Source organism: Papaver somniferum, unplaced genomic scaffold, assembly GCF_003573695.1.
Source record: "Papaver somniferum cultivar HN1 unplaced genomic scaffold, ASM357369v1 unplaced-scaffold_21, whole genome shotgun sequence".
Taxonomy (NCBI): Eukaryota; Viridiplantae; Streptophyta; class Magnoliopsida; order Ranunculales; family Papaveraceae; genus Papaver; species Papaver somniferum.
In genome coordinates this window covers 17,783,623-17,801,284 of record NW_020631041.1, presented here as the reverse complement: position 1 = coordinate 17,801,284, position 17,662 = coordinate 17,783,623, and the positions used below count along the sequence as shown (strand labels likewise).

At 38.1% G+C, this 17,662-nt stretch overlaps 2 protein-coding genes across 2 annotated transcripts; one reads left to right on the top strand and one right to left on the bottom strand.

The window, feature by feature from the left end:
- Nucleotides 1-9,445: 9,445 nt before the first annotated feature.
- LOC113340003 lies at nucleotides 9,446-13,017 on the top strand. Its single transcript, XM_026585214.1, has 8 exons — nucleotides 9,446-9,631; nucleotides 9,779-10,124; nucleotides 10,272-10,469; nucleotides 10,612-10,884; nucleotides 11,083-11,185; nucleotides 11,266-11,384; nucleotides 11,500-11,676; nucleotides 11,862-13,017. Exons 2-8 carry the CDS (start codon nucleotides 9,810-9,812, stop codon nucleotides 12,705-12,707), a joined length of 2,031 nt encoding a protein of 676 aa, XP_026440999.1. The 5' UTR covers nucleotides 9,446-9,631; nucleotides 9,779-9,809; the 3' UTR covers nucleotides 12,708-13,017.
- Nucleotides 13,018-13,282: 265 nt separating this feature from the next.
- On the bottom strand, nucleotides 13,283-17,302 carry LOC113340004 (polyadenylate-binding protein-interacting protein 7-like). The gene is made up of 6 exons (XM_026585215.1): nucleotides 17,077-17,302; nucleotides 15,674-16,531; nucleotides 15,075-15,525; nucleotides 14,905-14,975; nucleotides 14,352-14,476; nucleotides 13,283-14,037 (listed from the first exon to the last, which is right to left on the bottom strand). Exons 2-6 carry the CDS (start codon nucleotides 16,427-16,429, stop codon nucleotides 13,743-13,745), a joined length of 1,698 nt encoding a protein of 565 aa, XP_026441000.1. The 5' UTR covers nucleotides 16,430-16,531; nucleotides 17,077-17,302; the 3' UTR covers nucleotides 13,283-13,742.
- Between the last annotated feature and the right edge of the window lie 360 nt (nucleotides 17,303-17,662).

Below are 17,662 nucleotides of genomic sequence, written 5' to 3'. Positions count from 1 at the left end.
ACCCTGTGCACTTGCAGGTATAATGTTTGTGACTCTTTTAGAGAGCCACCACTTAACCAATTCAGCATGATCAGACTCAAATCTAACATTTGTAGCTAAATTATTCCTAGCATTATCAATGACCCTAGCATCCCATTCAAACTCATCGTCATTTTCTATAAGTAGTCGAGAGCGGATCAGATTCTCTCTTTCAATTAGTGCGTTCTTTTCGCTAATAGCCTGATCTCTCTCCACTTGAACTTGAAGTTTAACCTCATGAAACTCCTTTAAATCTTTCGCACCCTTAAGAACAGCATTATCCTTCTCGGTTATAAGAGCACTATTTCTCGCCTCCAAAATTTTAATCTTTTCCTTGGATTTACAGTAGCGACGCCTAAAGACATTGCTAATGGATAACATGCTCCTATGCTCAACTTTAAGAGTTTCACATTTCGACTTCAGTTCCACAGGGTTAAGAGTTCTATTTCATCATCAACAATGTTATTTAAGGAGGATTTAAGATGCTCTAAAAGAATCTCATCTTCAACCGGGTAATTAATGGCTTTATCAGTTAAGTTGTAAATTTCTGCAAGTACAGACAATTAAAAGGAGGCGAACATCACGCATCAAAATAAGAATGGGAGAAACAAAAGAATACACACCGATCAATTGGTTATTCCTCTCACGGAATCAACGACCTTATCAGAATAAGTAGAGACCTCAGCTTTGAGTTTAAGATTTTCATCTTGAAGAGAACGAAGCTTTCTCTGAAGATCTGAAGTAACGGCGTGAGACATACGGGCACTCTGCGTCAACATAAGATGGACGTTATAATAAGCACAAAGCATGAAAGCATCATACTAGTAGGAGAGGCAGTGTACAAATCACCAAAGATCCAGGTGAAAACTGAAAGCTTGGACTTAACGCAGAGGCAACTCCGCGCAAAGACTCATGACTTAAAGAAGCAGCGTCACAAATTTTAGCAACCGCTTCACATGTACGAGTCAGTGCATCGTCATTAATGGCTGAGAAAAAATCATAGAAAATACTCGACAACTGCCCCATAGAAGATTTGGACACGGAGTTGTCCGGAAGAAGTAGAGCATCATCATCGTAATGAGAGTCTAAAGGAACTGGAGAAGATCCTTCCGCTTCTTAAGAGGATTCCTAGAACTGGACTTAGAGACAGTCTTCTTACCCTTGCCCTTAGATGGAAGAGCACCAATGTTATAACCCTCAGCGTCTCCAGCCTCCACCTACACGCATAATAAGAGATAAGAAACAGAGGCAACAATATTGTTAAAATTCAAATAAGAGTATTGCTTACTTCATTATTACGCGAATTTGACGCCTGAGACGCATTTTTGTTAGCCTTCTTTCCCTGCTTCGCGATCTGAAATCTAAGGGAAATGAAGAAAAACAGAAAGGAAGTAAAAAGAAAAATAAAATTAAAGGTAGCATACCACATCCTTTATTTCTGGCCATTTAAATTCCAAGGGTTTGTACGCCGCAAACTTCTCAGGGAGAGGAGGAATTGACTCATCAGCACCCTTACCAGTGATGTAAGGACCTTCCATAATAATAGGATATTCTACCCAATGAGTATCCTTTGAACGACGCGCAGAGTCATTAGCCGAGTTGTGAAAGTCAACGTCCCGTATGATCCTCTCCTTCTCTGCGGTACCATCTGATCTCATTAAACGGATTCCCCAGTGGTATAGATCGTTTTTCACGATGACGACATCATAGTGAAGAAAGAAGTTCTCCACCGTATATTCCTCCTTATTGAAAGATTTCGCCCACTTAGGATAGGAAGATTCCAATCCATCCGCACGACGGGAGTATTCAACCATTATCCTAATACAATCACCGCTCAATCGAAATACACCGCGCGAAAACCTCGCGTCATACAGAAGCTCATAAAAGAGAGGTTATAAATTTGAGGATCATAAATGGGAATAGGAAGACCAGCAGAAAGTTGGTCGAGCGAAATAATGATTTTATGATTACCCCATTGATCAAGCGAAAACCATTCAGGTCCAAGCGCAGAAGTAGGTTCTGATCCAGGAGGAACTGATAATTTGAAACCTCTATGCTCGAATTCTCCTTTTAATCTATTGAATTCCTTAAAAAAATTCCAGCCGGGTTTAAGACCCATTATTAGAATGGGAATGAAAGATGAAAATTAAATCAAGATGATCAAGATGATGATGAAAAATAGAGGTTGAAAACGAGAAAAGTGAGAAGGGAAGAACGATTGGAAGAGAATGCGAAGAAAGTGGTAACGAACGATCAAAGATTAGGCGGAAAAAGATGAACAGCAGTAGCAGATGAAAGTTGCAGAGAAAGAGAAGATATGAAGAGAGAAGGTAAAAAGAAAGAAAAGAAATCGTGTCACAGTAAATAAAGGATTTCATCCCAACTCCCGAGATATTTCTTTCCATCAGTGCATTAATTAAGAACGGACGGACATGAGAAGGCGGTTATCAATTAAGGACGTGTCAGATAGCGGGTGGTGGAGTTAACATGTGTAAGCTGTCATGCCGAAATTCCGGAAAAATTGTCAACCAAAAGGAATACGAAAAGATGAACTGGTGCGGCAAAATAACAAACTAAAGTTTCTCATACCGCTCTTTCTACCAAAACAACGATACGAGAAGAGGAAAAATGTGGGTACAAAATACCGCACACTCATTTAGTATGCGAAACAACCCCTTTAATAGTAAGCGAACACAAACGTGTACAACATATCCAAGATGACAAACCAGATGACGTCACCAAGTCACGATAATAGTGTGAATATCTATGCGGCGGTAAAGAAACCGTGCATTAATATAAATGCCAGAGCGACATTGACGCGCCCCAGATCCGAAATTAGGGGCTTTATTTGCTGTCCTCCACTATGTAAACTCTTATAAAAGGATCGAGAGACCCTTGTGGTAGGGAGAGATCTTTTTGGTAAGCTAAGGATAGATATTTAGGAGAGAGAGAGAGTTATTTGTTTTCCAAGTTAGGATTTTTTCTTATCATCTTTGTATTTATTCTACGTTTTAGTAAAAGATCTTGAGTATTTTATAATGGTTTCTTAGATTATTTCATAAATTATCTTTAGGGTGTAGTTGTAGGATTTCCTGCAACTACATCCACTTACAAACCCATGGATGATGATTGGGACGCCATTGTTTCTACTTACAGCTTTCTTCCAATATGGCGTAGACACTCAAAATTCTTCCAAGAACAAAACACTTGCACGTATATGTGTTCCTATCGCTATTGGTGTTGGTTGTAAAGATTACATACATGGTGTTATAGCTAGCTCGGTTCTTGATACTATAGTGCTCTTCTTATCTATCACCCAATGGTGATATATATCTTTGGGGAAGGTTTCGTTGGCATGGTTATTATGTATTATATTAACTCATAATCGGGACATTAATTTTTTTTCTTATAAAATCCAAACGATAATAAAATTAAAGTTAATATTGAGTGATATGCTCCTCTTACAAAGCTCTATATTCATATAAAAATTAGAATAAGCGGTTATTATATAGCCGCATCATATACCACTATGAAAATAAGACATCACACACAAATGGTCGAAATTAAAATTGGTATATGGTATTTATTCCTAGTACCCTCTTAAAACAGTAAGACTTCTCTTAAATATAACCCATATTTTTATTAACCATAGCCCATTTGACTTTGGTTAGTAGATATTTACTATTAATGATATTTTTCAATTATTATTCATAGCTCATTATAAATTAGATTAGTGAGTCACTGAATGTGAACCACTGAGTTGAAAAATCAAAACCAATAAAGATCATCATTTTCTTGTGATACTATAGAAGAAGATGCAGATCACATTTTATGTCACTGAGCAGATGTTGTAGAAATATGGTTTTACTTTATACAAGCTTCCAAAATATCCCGGTGTATGATAAATCTCCCTTGCTAGTTTGGGGCCTAGTACCGTTATTTGGGGCCTATAGATTTCCACATCCACCCAGTGGAGAAGGATGTGGGGTGTCTAAATTTTCCGAAATTACCAATCTACCCTCTAAAAAATATTAATACTACCAATTTGTCCCCATTAACTCTTAATAATAAAACTTAAAAACAAAATCAGATTTTCATTTTCATCCCCTCATAAACCAATTATTCTCTTCTTCTTCTCCCTTTTTTTTTTCATTTTTTTGAAACCAAAAGATCGTCGATTATCGAAGATCCAAAAACGATTAACGTTTTTTTTCTTCTATATAATGACGAAACAACCGCGAGTGAAGCATGCATGCTACTAACCGGAACTATCCTAGTGCGAGGTCCCGGAATTGTTCAAGCGATTGGAAACAAACCGAAGAAGAAAATGGTTGAGGAAGACGAACCAACTTTGATCGCACAAGAGGAGGAAATGGGTCGAATCAGGTACTTTTCTATAAACCCAATCCTCTAAACTAGGTTTTAGTAACATGCAATCGCTCAAAAATTAGAAATTTTGAAATCAAATTTTTCCGGGTTTACCAGAATCAGACGATGTTAATGTGCTTGTGAACCGATTGTATTAATAATCGGTTGTTGTCCATGCCCACAAAGAATGATTGCCCTGTATATGTTTTATGTTTCGAGAAATTTGAACCATAATCGGTCATTGTTAATACCCACATATCCCGATTTTGTAACTGTATGGATAACCGTTGTCCTGTAACTTTTTTTCGTTAGAATCGGATTACATATGTGTCGACATAAACTGATTGTGTATCCTCTGCTTAACCATAATCGGGTTTCATTTGTATTTATAAAATCGATTGTTGTTTGTATTGTTAGAATCGGGTTTTATAACAATATCGAGTAAACCGATTGTTGTAAGAAAGAATGCCCAATGTTTCTGTAACTTTTTCTTGTTAGAATCGGATTACATTAATACTTATATAAACCGATTGTCGATGTGTTATGTTAGCAATCGGTATTTATACGTATATCGAGTAAACCGATTGTATACCTTGAATTCAAAAAATGCATTGAATTTCATTGTTGTTTGTCGCTTATCTTCGTATTTTACAAGCCAAACAAGGAAAAACAACAAAAGCAAGCCGAAAAGAAATATAAGAGGAAAAATGACTTTGATTCTCCTCAGAGTTTGGGACCTCGTCGATAGGGAGGTAAAAATTTGAATGCTTCCCACCAAAGGAGCTCGAGGAGTAAATCCAAATTAATCTGCATCAATAACCCACCACCTCAAGCGGAGAAACCAAGACAAGAAGAATATGATTCTGATACACCTACTGCAGAAGGAGGTGGTGATAGAGAATTTGTTGAAGAAGAAAGTGTTGAGGGGGAAGTTAATGAAGAATAAAATGGTGGCAAGGAGATCAATGAAGAAGAAAGTGGTGGCAAGGAAGGTGGTGGAGAAGAAAGTGGTGTAAAGGAAGGTGATTGAGAAGAAAGTGAGGATGAAGGTGATGGAGAAGAAAGTGAGAATGAAGGTGATGAAGAAGAAAGTTTGAATGAAGGTGATGGAGAAGAAAGTGAGAATGAAGTGGATGAAGAGATAGGAGAAGTTCAAGAACAAGTGCAAGAACAAGTCCAATGAGGAGAATTTCAACAACAAGTCCAAGGATGAGACGCTCAAGAACAAGGTAAGACAGATGGTCCAAAGAAGAAGAAAGGGGACCACATGACCGACACGGAGAAGATGTTTCCTCACGGCCCTAATGATCGTGTTTACGGGTTACCCGGTGATGGAGGACGGGTGTTATGGGGGTACAAAGAGAGTTGGGCCGCGGTCGTCTGCCATAGCATAGTAACTACCTCAACCTTATGTTATGTAACATAAAACTTATTATCCGTGTAGTGTTTTGATTATTGTCCATCGTATTTGTTTTGTTTTATAGGATCACAGGGATGTCGTTCGTCGTATGAAGCCAGGAATGTCAGTGAGTATGATGAAGAATTGGCCAATGCAAGGAATAGAATTAACCGTCGGAGAAGTTGAGGAAGTAATCGATCTAGTCAAAGCTACGGGGCGGTTGTCTGCGGTCGAGAATTTGGATCTTAGTTACAACAAACCTCTTTGTTACGCCTTTGCCGAGAGATATTACGGTGAAACAGATACTTTGCATCTTCCATTTGGAGAAATGACGATAACTCCAAATGATGCGAAGTTCATTACCGGGCTAAGCATAGATGGTAAAGTCGTGAAACACGAAGAGTACGCGCAAGAGCTTATTATTGTCGAGCAGCGCCCAACCTGCTAAACGAGGACGAGGTGGTCGCCTCAGAAAAGAATTCTGAAGGTGCATCGAGCAGCGCCCAACCTGCTAAACGAGGACGAGGTGGTCGTGGACATGGTCGTGGTGGGGTTGCTGATGAATGAATGGTTTCAAACTTATGTCTTTAACTAAGGATAATTATGGTGTCAAACTTATGTCTTAAACTTATTGTCGTATTACGTTTGGTTATATTCCTAGTTTATGAATGGTTGAATCTGGTTTCTTTTGAAAATTGTTTGTGTTTGTCTAAGACGCGACAAAAGAACCAACTACAATGTGTGTGTGAAAAAAATGCATGATTCTGGAAGTTTTTTCTGTCACTATCGGTTTACATTTACCTGTATAAAATCCGATTCTGACAGTTCTCCAGGGGCACAATTACAAAATCGGTTTTGAAGGATACTTTTAAAGTCCGATTCTGACAAAGCAAAAAAATCCAGAGATTTGATATCCTTGAGAATCGGTTTATGTGGGCATCCCATGTAACCGGATTCTTGTGAGAAAAAGTGGCAATGTTCCTGTATCTTTTTTTTGACAAGAATTAGATTACAAGTGACATATTAAAAACCGATTATTGAGAGGCAGATTTTGACAACCTTTATAATCGGTCTATGTTGGCATCACATGTAATCCGATTCTTGCAAGGAAAAGTGGCAGTTCTTCTGTAACTTTTTTTTGCCAAGGATCGGATTACATGTGCAATATTAAAAACCGATTATTGAGAGGCACATTTTATTTGATTTTGCGAGGATACAATCAGACTATATGGACATACCTAAACTCTGATTGTTTGAATTGAATTTGAAAAAAATAGTTGTTGAGTCTTTATCTATATAAAGACAACCTCTTTGAGCCACTCCAACATCACACACTTAGCTAGCCTAGAAAATGGAATGGGATCCGAAAGTAGATAAGCAACTCGTAAAATGGGAACCGTATGAAGATTTGTGTCTCGTTAAATAGTTTGCTAATACCTTCCGTGAACGTCCGAATGAAATCTATTCAATGATTTAGATGAGAGTTAAATAGTTCTTTTACGAGCGTACCGCGAATCCGAATAACCGCAAATGGAGAGACTTGGAATTTCGATACAACTATATAAAAAGCGCAATGCGAGAGTATGTTAAAGTTAGAAATATGGTGTACCAACATCATCCACAAGCTCCTCTTAGGGAAAAAGTGAGTAATCCGATAATATTTATACTTATATCGTCGTTAAAAGTTTGCATACTTACTATCATTTAAGAATTCACTAAATTTCAGCTGGAACGTTTCAATGGGTTTGGAGAATTCGTAATGGGGAAACTAAGTTCATTCACCACAAAGAATATACGACGTTGTGCCAGCGTCCTCGGAAGTTCATTGACGAACATTTGATGTGTCAAATTCTAGAATTCCCATACTGAATCCTATATATGTAATGTGCTAATTTCCTAAACTAAGTAATGAATATTTTGTTTCTGAAAGTAAGGTATAATAGGATTATGTGGGCATACATAAACATCGATTCCGATAATCATTTTATGTGGGTTTAAAAAACCCGATTCTGGGTTTACTTCGTCATTTGAAAAACTCAACCCAGAATCGGTTTACAATTGCACTAACATCAACTGATTCCGGATTGAGTTTTTAAAAAAATAAATAATCTTTTTTCAAGTTTTGATGATGAATTAATGGTAGTTGACTTTAGGGTTAACTTGATTAAACATCATTCAATCACCCAAATTAGCACTAACCAATCAGGGGTAGTTTTTCCATTTAAATGGATAACGGGTTATCCATTTTACTTCAAAAATACTCTTTTTTTTCTTGTAGTCGTAGGCCCAAAATAATCATACTAAGCCCCAAATTGGCCAGGCAAATCTCTCCGTTAAAATCTAAAGATGGAAATCGATGGGACTTAGTGAAATATATGAAAGCGTTTAGAAGTTACTTCCTTATGCTATCATATGGACAGTTTGGAAGAACCAAAACTCTAAAACATTTCTATGCAGTAAGGACCGTATATGTTAGTTTTATGGTCTTCTTGATAGCACTTTTTGCTTGATTCATATCAATTGCGTCCTAGCTAATTGAGCAGTGATTTCATAATGTAGTAAACCCAAGTAACGGTTATATACCTTTTCTTATTCTTTTTTTTTAATTATGCTAACCTTTTCATCAAAAGAAAAATATTTTCGCCTCCGGAGCAGTAAAATATTTTGATCATCCGAGTTAGACGTACAGCGCGTTTGTTTTTCTGACTTTTAAACCTACATATCTAATGCTGGATCCAGTCAGATATGTTTCAGTCCAATCAAGTATAAAATTTTACTTAACTTATATGTTTCGAAAAACCAAATCTGACATTTGAAAATAAAAATGAGAAAACAAATAATTTGATATCTGAGTCCGCCCGAACCAGACTCTAAGTACTCATCTTGAATTAACCCATTCCATTCCATTTGATTTTATTTATTTTTTTGATAGGTTATAACAGTGGTCTCTAGAACTACACCTAATTATATTAACTTAGGGTTTTTGTTATTACAAGGGTTCGATCCCCAACCTCCTTATGGGAGGAAGCTTGAGAACCATCGGATCACTAGATGGTTTTCGCATTCCTCAATGACGACCCATTCCATTTGAATCAAACTTATGTTATCTAACTCAAAATTTATTATTCTGAATCCAGTATGGTACGGGCCTAACGAGTCATATACAAACTCAACAACCGCATTGTTATTTGACCACTTGTTCAGACATTTCTAACGTCTTTTCTAATGGAGCGATACCGAAGAAAAGTAAGGTTCACTAGATGTTTGAATTAAGGACCGCCTTACTATCAATATTACAAAGATTCTAGCTAACCCACCTAAAAATTAAAGTCTTGCATAAATTATATCCGACTTAAATACTTCTGGGCTAGATGTACGAGCCAGGTCAGATCTCGAGTCAGACATCCGACGGAAATGAAAATTATACCCAACTCAAATACGGGTAAGATGTACAAGCCGAGTCAGATCTCAAGTCAGACATCCACGGGAAATGAAAAAACAATTGGTTTAACGTGCGACTCTGATCGAGTCAGACGCTGAGTCACGACAAGGTGTTAATCAAAACACGAGTACTGATTTTGGAAGAGTCCATATCCAATAAGCTGACTCATAAAAACCTTGGAAAATATACTTTTAACACGTATTAAACGGAAGCATCGTCGTTGTTTCAGTTTCTTGGAAAATATACTTTCTCAATTTTCTCAATACAAAAACCCTACTTTCTTGAGATCTCAATTCTCTCATTTTCATTTTCATTCACATCCGAATACAAAACTATAAGAACAAACAAATCAAAGGGTTACAGAAATTTCATTTCTTTATCATACACGCACACAGTATCGACAGGTTTGTGATCTCTCCCGAATCTCAATTCAATTAGGGCTTTTCATGTTATAAACTATTAATCATAAATTTTATGTTTTTCTGATTCTACTATCTTACATCTTTACTGGGTTTATATTAGATTTTGATTTAGTTTAATTTTTGGCATAGGAATTTGATTTTTCATTGCATGTGAGAAGTGATGGCAACAGCAAGTATGGCAACTGCAGCTGGTGCTGCTGCTTTATTGTATTACACATTGAATAAGAAATTACAAAGCAATTCATCTAGGGGAGATGATGATGATGAGGGGGGAAATGGTGGCGGTGAGGTTACCAAGTCTGTTACTGTTGTAAGTAATCGAGTTTCATCGCGTAGGCCGATACAAGCACCGGCAACTTGGTTGGAGACTATATCGACTTTATCGGAGACACTGAGATTCACTTACTCTGAAACATTAGGGAAATGGCCTATTGGTGACTTGGCTTTTGGTATCAATTTTCTCCTTAAGAGGCAGGTATGAACACTGGCACTTTTTTGGTTGTTGTCGTGCAGTCGCATGCAGGTTTAGGAAACTTGAATTGAGTTGCTCCTTGATGGGCATTTAGTGGCGTGGTTTGTTGTTCGATATATGCTGAGGAGTGTTATTTGTGTCGCTTTTCAGGGACACTTGCATGTTGCTAGTGTATTTGGTGGTAAAGATAGTTTACAGCTTAAAGGGCCTGAAGTACTGAATGAGCTTAGACTACTTGTACGATTGTTGACATTTTGTTGGCATTTCTCAAAGAAACCATTTCCATTGTTCTTAGAGGAGACTGGATTCTCTCGAGAGGATGTTCTTCTTCAGGAGCCCAAAGCCGGGGTGAGTTATGATTTAGAATCTATAGAGTTTTGCATCGGGCTTGTAACTTCTGCTGAATATATGTGTGCTTTTGAGTGTTTTTAGTAATGAGCTTGTTTGGTTGAACCGTCTAAATGGGGCTCCATTGGTTTATGTTGTGCAGATATTGAAACCGGCATTCACAGTTCTCGTAGACAAAAAAACAAAATGTATTCTCTTAGTGATCCGAGGAACTCATAGTATTAAGGACACTTTGACTGCGGTAACTGGTGCAGTTGTTCCTTTTCATCACACTGTGGTACATGAAGGAGGAGTTAGCAATTTGGTTTTAGGTTATGCACATTGTGGAATGGTGGCAGCTGCTAGATGGATTGCGAAACTTGCTACGCCTTGTCTGCTTAACGCTCTCCATGAATTTCCAGATTATCAAATCAAGGTAACAAATTTTATTTCCAGTATGACAAATCTCTAAAGCTAGAAGCTCAGGAAAGAACCATTCCCTGGAGATGTATTTTGATATCGAGTGTTGTTCAGTTTTGTCTTAAATATTCTAGTGTTTTATGGACACTATTGACTATTGTTGCAAAATTTCATGTAACCTCCATGTATAAGTTTCTCCCTTGGATTTTCCTAGATTATTGGGCATTCTTTGGGTGGAGGCACTGCTGCGCTTTTAACATATGTGATGCGTGAGCAGCAGGAGTTCTCAACAACTACATGTGTATCATTTGCTCCAGGTATATATAGACATCGCAAGTACTGCGCTTATAAAGCTAAAAAATTTCTAATGGCACTGGATGGGGATGACATTTTGCAGCTGCTTGTATGACTTGGGAATTAGCTGAATCAGGCAATAACTTCATTACGTCAGTAATTAATGGAGCTGATTTGGTGCCTACATTCTCGACTGCATCAGCAGATGACTTGCGTACTGAGGTTTCACTCTCGCCTTTTTCTCTCTTTTTTGTATGAATTTAGTTTATACACGGTTCTTGAGCAGGAAACCATTACGTGTAATGTTTCTTTTTGAATTTAGCCTGTATTTTTGCAGGTTACAGCATCCGCATGGCTGAATGATCTGAGGAATCAGATTGAGCAAACCAGAATCTTGAGCTCCGTTTATCGTTCTGCATCAGCCTTGGGATCTCGTCTTCCTTCTATGGCTAGTGCTAGGGCAAAAGTTGCTGGGGCAGGCGCAATTTTGCGTCCCGTGTCTAGTGGCACACAGGTAAGCCAATCGTTTTCTACCTAAGGTAGTAAAAATGAGTTCAACCCATGAAACCAAGAACAAAGCAGTTGCATTTTAGAAAGATATAAATGTCCTAGTCTGAGTTTAAAATTTTCTAACGGAAAAAACATGTGACAGACATATGTTACCATATTAATTGTTAACGTTGAGTTGATGTGTGGCAGGTAGTGATGAAGACAGCTCAAACTGTGGCTCAGGCTGCGTGGAGGAGTCCATCAATGAAACTATCTTCATGGTCATGCATGGGTGCTCGTCAGCGAACAACGACGACTACTTGTTCAAACTCAAAGGAAGATGAGGGCTCAACAGAGCCTCTATCTACCACCACAACAGAACATGCTGAAGCCTTTATAATATCCCAAGAAACCACAAGTAGAAATAGCACCGAAGACTTTCCAGTATCTACATCTGAAGGAATTGAATGGAGTACTGAATCACGAACTGGATATTCTTTTCCAGATGATGGTGAAGGTGAAGATTTAATGGGCCATGGAAGAAGCGAAGATCGCATGACTGAATTGGAGTTGTGGGAACAGCTCGAGCAAGAGCTCTACGAACAAACAGAAGCTGAAGAAGAAGAAGAAGAAGAAGAAGAAGAAGAAGAAGAAGAAGAAGAAGAAGAAGAAGCTGAGATCTTAGAGGAAACAAGGGAGCAGGAGGAAACTGCAATTGCTGAGGTAAGTGAGATGGTACCCGAAAGCTCAATGCCAGACATAAAAGAGTCCCACCGATTTTTTCCTCCTGGAAAAATCATGCATATTGTCACCTTACCAGTGGAACCTGAGAATGAAGGTGATGGTGAAGGTGCAAATTCAACTGACACATCTGATGTATCGACGGGTGGGAAAGTCAAAATATTTGCCACTCCAAGATCATTGTACAGTAAACTGAGGCTTTCACGGAGAATGATCAGCGATCACCTCATGCCAGTTTATAGGAGACATATGGAGCAGTTGATACTTGAACTCAAGGAAGAACTTTCCTCTAATTCTTCAGCTGATAGTGATTAGAGTGATATAAGAGTTGCATGGTAAAGTAGGAAAAGGGTTCATTAGTAACAGAACTGTTTTTCAAGTGTCCTAGAATAACAGTTTTTCACGTAGGAACAGAAAAGGCTTTTTTTAATCAGCGAGTTCTCAGAGTTCAGGTTCGTCGCAGGGATACACTTTGAGAGTAGCTCTTGATACATTTTTTCCATGGATAGCTGTTGGTATACGTATTTGGGCGAAGGACCAATGATCAGTTTTCTTGTAAATTTTAGGATCTAATTGGATGTTATATGTTGGAAAGTCTCTAGTAAAGGTGGTAGTTGATTTCTCATTTCTCTCCTATTTCACTTAACTTTCAAGTGAATCAAGTTCAGCTCTACCATTCCCTTTGTGGGAGTTTTACCGGAGGGTCTTAACTGAATGTCCATCTGTTAAAGAGTATTACATGTCCAAAAAGAGTAAAGTCCTCCACTGAATGCTGTTTATCTGTTAAATTTTTCGTTTTGAATGTCATCTGGTAATGGTTACAGGATCAATAGAGTGCAGTTTCAGAGACTAGCAGAATGCTGGAAGTTGAAAATTTGACAGAGAGACACTAGTAAATTGGGTCTATCATGTATAAATCTATTGTTACATTGAGACTAAGAATAAAAAAAGAATTCTAACAAAAAATATAGCACAAAAGTACAGGAATTCAAATTAACAAAAAACAGCTTCTACTAAATCTTCCCTTCTGCTGCTAAGAACTTCCAAAATGTGACTGTGATTGTCACCATGTTAACATACACAATTTTCCTTCTTTTTTTTCCTTAAATATTCCTCTCCACATTCCTCGTCTTCTTCTTCTTCATATTTTTTTTTTTGTAATTTTTTTCTGACAGGTTCTGATCCTCTATTTCTCTTCGACTACTGTATACACATACAAGAATGAAGATGAAGATGAAGATAAATGGTGAGGTGGTGACTATGATGGGTTTTGAACGTGTTGTAAAATCTTCGTATACCTTGTACAAAGTTTTGAGTTTTTTTTTTGGTTGTTTTTTTTTTTTTGAATCATCAATATATCACAACTCGAAGAAGTCCTGGCTGAGGTTCAGTATAATCAAGACCTTCCTCTTGCAAAAGGTATTGTTCCACGGCAACTGGCAACCTTGCTGGAGTGCGAGATCCTTTCGTGTGATGGCCTGTTCCAACACAAATATATACCTGGAGTGGCTGATCTGCATTTCTTGCTGCACTCCTCAACACGTTCAGCTCACTTCTCAGCCTGTGGATGGCCTCACTAACGTGCAACCCGTGAAGGTCAATCATCCGCTCCTGTCCTCTTCCATATGCCTGGATATCGGGGTTCCTAGATAGAAGTTTCATCCAATCAACAGTCCATTCAGTAGGTGATAGGCACAAGAAGTTCAAGCAAAGCCACAATTAACACTGCTCCAACACCGTGTTAAAGGATGTGGCATGTACAATAAGAAAGATTCTGCACAAATCAGTGACTTTTCCCTTACGAGCATACAATCCACTATTTGGGCTGGGACACTGAAGAGGTATGCAATAGTGCAAATATGCTGAAAGTACATCCTTCCACAATCTACGTTGACTCACATGCACATTAACTAGTATACGAGAAGTAAGAAATGATGCTAAAGATCTGGATTAACAAACCTTTGGCGGTAGATGGATTCTTGTGCTTTCTCATGAGCTGCCTTCATATGCATGTTGTGTAGCTGCCCTTTGACACTCAAGTCTTTAGCTAGAGCCTTGTTGCCTATGAGATACGCCTGTCGTGCCTGTTGCATAAAAATGTCATTCATAGTGAGCAAGGAACTGAGCCCCCACACTGTGTTTGGAATGCCTACCATGAAAATCATGCCTTCTCAATAATGCATCAAAAATTTTAGTAAGTAAACTACACAAAAGTCCCTAATCTATTGAATAAATCAGTACTACACCACTTCAAAAAAAGAAGTATCAGGTCAAGACCGCCATTTACAGTGCAGGACAATGAAAGGAAGCTGAATAAAATGAATAGAAACTAATTTTAGAATGCACGTTAAGGTTTCAATGATACTAAAAAGTTCATCGAATAAAAGGGGCCTGTCTGAACGCTTTGCCTACAAGCATGTGAACACCCGAAAATGTTCCACTTATGTATATTGTAAATGAAGTAATCCACGAGAAACAAACACACGAACAGGCAACTTTTCAGATACAATACCTGCTCAAAATATGCATTACGGAGGCGTGCATGATCACGAGCAGCTTCCCTGGATTCTGAGTACATATTCGCTGCGATCCCAACAGGAAAATGGCACGTGGTATAAACTTCCAAAGAGAGTGTATTATATCAATTGGAAAATATGACAAGACATCGACACAGAATATTACCCACTGAATCTCCCGTCTCAAGCCAAGCAGGAGCTCCCCGAGCTGAACCATAGTTTTGCAACCTATCCCCATAAGTGGGTTTTCCATGCCCACCACTGTAGGAGCTGGCTAAAACATGAGAACTTCTACTTGAACCAATAGTAGCACTGGCTGAACCATTTTTCTCGTACTTCCATTGACCAGAATCCTGAGCTGCCAATTTCTTGACAGCTGATGCAAAATCTATAGCGCCTCTAGGTGCACCAAAGGAGCTGGTCCTAAAAAGGAGAAGATTTTCTTTGTCTGCTGATCTGTAAGGATTTGGATTTTGTTGAGTGTCATCTCCAGCATACTTTGGCAGACCGTTCTGACTGTCCGGCTCTGGAAGAGCAGGGAAATCCATGGCAGTAAGGTTTGGTGCTGACAGTGTCTTTGAGCTAAGATTTGGACTAAAACCGCCATCAACTTGAAGCTGCCATAGCAATTAAGGTAACTTTATTCAGCAAAAAAACACTATATAAAAAGAATGCAGCATAACCAGCAAAAGCAGCTAAGCTCTACTCACTTTTATCCTTCAGATAATTAGATATGTCAAGATAAGCAGGAAGAACGAAGCATACCTCCAGTTGGGCGAGCATCTCAACCGTCAGGTTCATGTCACATCCGTTGGCACAGTAAACCTCTGCAAGGCTTTCAGCAGCGAAACCAGGGAACTGCAGAGCCAAATACTCCACAGGATTCACCTCAGAACCATCAAAACTAGGGTTTTCACTCAGCATATCATTCAAGTATCCACCATTCCCATTATATTGAAAACCCTCCTTCCCAATGCCAAGCTGATCATTGCTGACATTTTGCTTATCCCAAGGATTAGTTGGCAAATTCAGAAAACCAGCTGATGATTGATCTTCCACTCCATAAGGCGAAACAGAATATTTCATCTTATCAAAACCGTGAGAAGATAATTCTTGCTGCTTAGTCAATATCTGACTGCTACCGGTAGATCCAGAGAACATCGACGCTTCACTTCCATCAAGTAATGACAAAGATGAGAATGCAAGACCTGCAGGTCCCTGCAATTCATCATCCCCCGCGAAATTAAAATCCGGGGTGATATCATCAGGAAGCTGGCGACGCCAATATTGAAGAGCTTCTTCATCGGAAACAGTTGACTCACTTCTATCCAACACTGCTTTTCCCGATGTTCCTGGAGTTTCAAGCTTCGGGGTCGTCACCACTTCCCCAGTGCTAGTACTACCTGGTGAAGACCTAAGAGCAAATGGTACAAACTCTGCTGCATTTGGATTCAAATTTGTGTTCGGAACCACACTTAACTTAGTCACATTGTTTGAAACACCCTTTTTCGACAAGTTCATTGTTAATTGAAAATTCAACAAAACAAAAAATTGTTCATAAAACAAAAACGCCGCCTTCCCACGGAGACAAGATGTTTCCTCAGAGAAAATATTAGCCAAACCCTGCAATAGAAATCCAACTATCAGCAATTCTACACAAACATATAGCACAGCACAAACCGAAGAAAAAACAAACCCCGATAACTATGAACTACAAATCCTTAACAACCACAAAACTAGCCGAGTTACGGACAAACTATACACACATCAAGATACACACCGGATCAATAACAAAACAAGAACCCTTAATTGAGACAAGTACTAGCTTGTTATTAGCAATTCAGCTAAACATTGATAAAAATAACTTCTTTTTCTTAAGATTATCCAAATCCAAGCTCAAACTTGATAAAATTCAAGTAATTTAACAAATCATACATCTGGATCTTCTCCACATCATTCAATTCTCATCCAAACAAATCCAAAAACAAAACCCTAACCCTAAAATCACAAATTCAGTAACATAAAACAGAGCATAACATCATAATTTAAAGAACACGCATCAATTTGATAAGATCTCAATCCTCAAACGTTAAACAACAAAACTAAAGCAAAACCCAGATTTTATTTCATAAAACTCGAGATCTAAACATAAAAAGAAGTAATTTTACCTTTACGAAGCTCGATTAATGGTGAAATCGAGTCAAATCTTCCCATCAAAAGAAGAAAAAAAAATCAAAAAAATTCTAGAAAAATAAAGTACATGAATAAGATTACAAACAGAGACAAAAACCCTAATCTAAAATTCTAACAAAAAAAAAAAATAGGGTTTGAGAAATTTCTCTGGTTATTTTATCACCACCACAGAAGAAAAAAAAAGAGCTATTTTTTTCATATGAAGGAGAAGACCCCTACCCTTTCATCACTCTATTTAGACCCACTGATTATTTAATGGCATGAAATGACAAAATTGCACTTATTTTTGTGTCGATATTACTAGAAATACCACGACTAAGGGCAATTTTTTCTTGTACTTTATTGAAGTGCTAAAAAAAATTTGTGATTAAGTGCGCATTAACATTGAGATTAGAGTCTTAATGGAGAGGATTAGTTTAATGTATTTTGTGGACAAATCGTTTGTTGGAACGTGGCAAGTGGGTATTTGGGGCCGAATCGGGAAGAAATCGGTTTGAGTTTAATTGGCCAGGAGCCTGAGTCTCATGATTTTGATCTGGTGTTCGGAAACGAGTTTCATTG

Coding starts and splice junctions, on each gene's coding strand:
- LOC113340003 (XM_026585214.1), top strand. CDS start 9,810: ATGGCAACAGCAAGTATGGCAACTGCAGCTGGTGCTGCTGCTTTATTG. Junction 10,885..11,082: donor TTCCAGATTATCAAATCAAG/GTAACAAATTTT, acceptor GGATTTTCCTAG/ATTATTGGGCATTCTTTGGG. Junction 11,677..11,861: donor CCGTGTCTAGTGGCACACAG/GTAAGCCAATCG, acceptor GATGTGTGGCAG/GTAGTGATGAAGACAGCTCA.
- LOC113340004 (XM_026585215.1), bottom strand. CDS start 16,429: ATGAACTTGTCGAAAAAGGGTGTTTCAAACAATGTGACTAAGTTAAGT. Junction 14,477..14,904: donor GTAATGCATATTTTGAGCAG/GTATTGTATCTG, acceptor TTTATGCAACAG/GCACGACAGGCGTATCTCAT. Junction 14,038..14,351: donor GAATCCATCTACCGCCAAAG/GTTTGTTAATCC, acceptor ACTTCTATCTAG/GAACCCCGATATCCAGGCAT.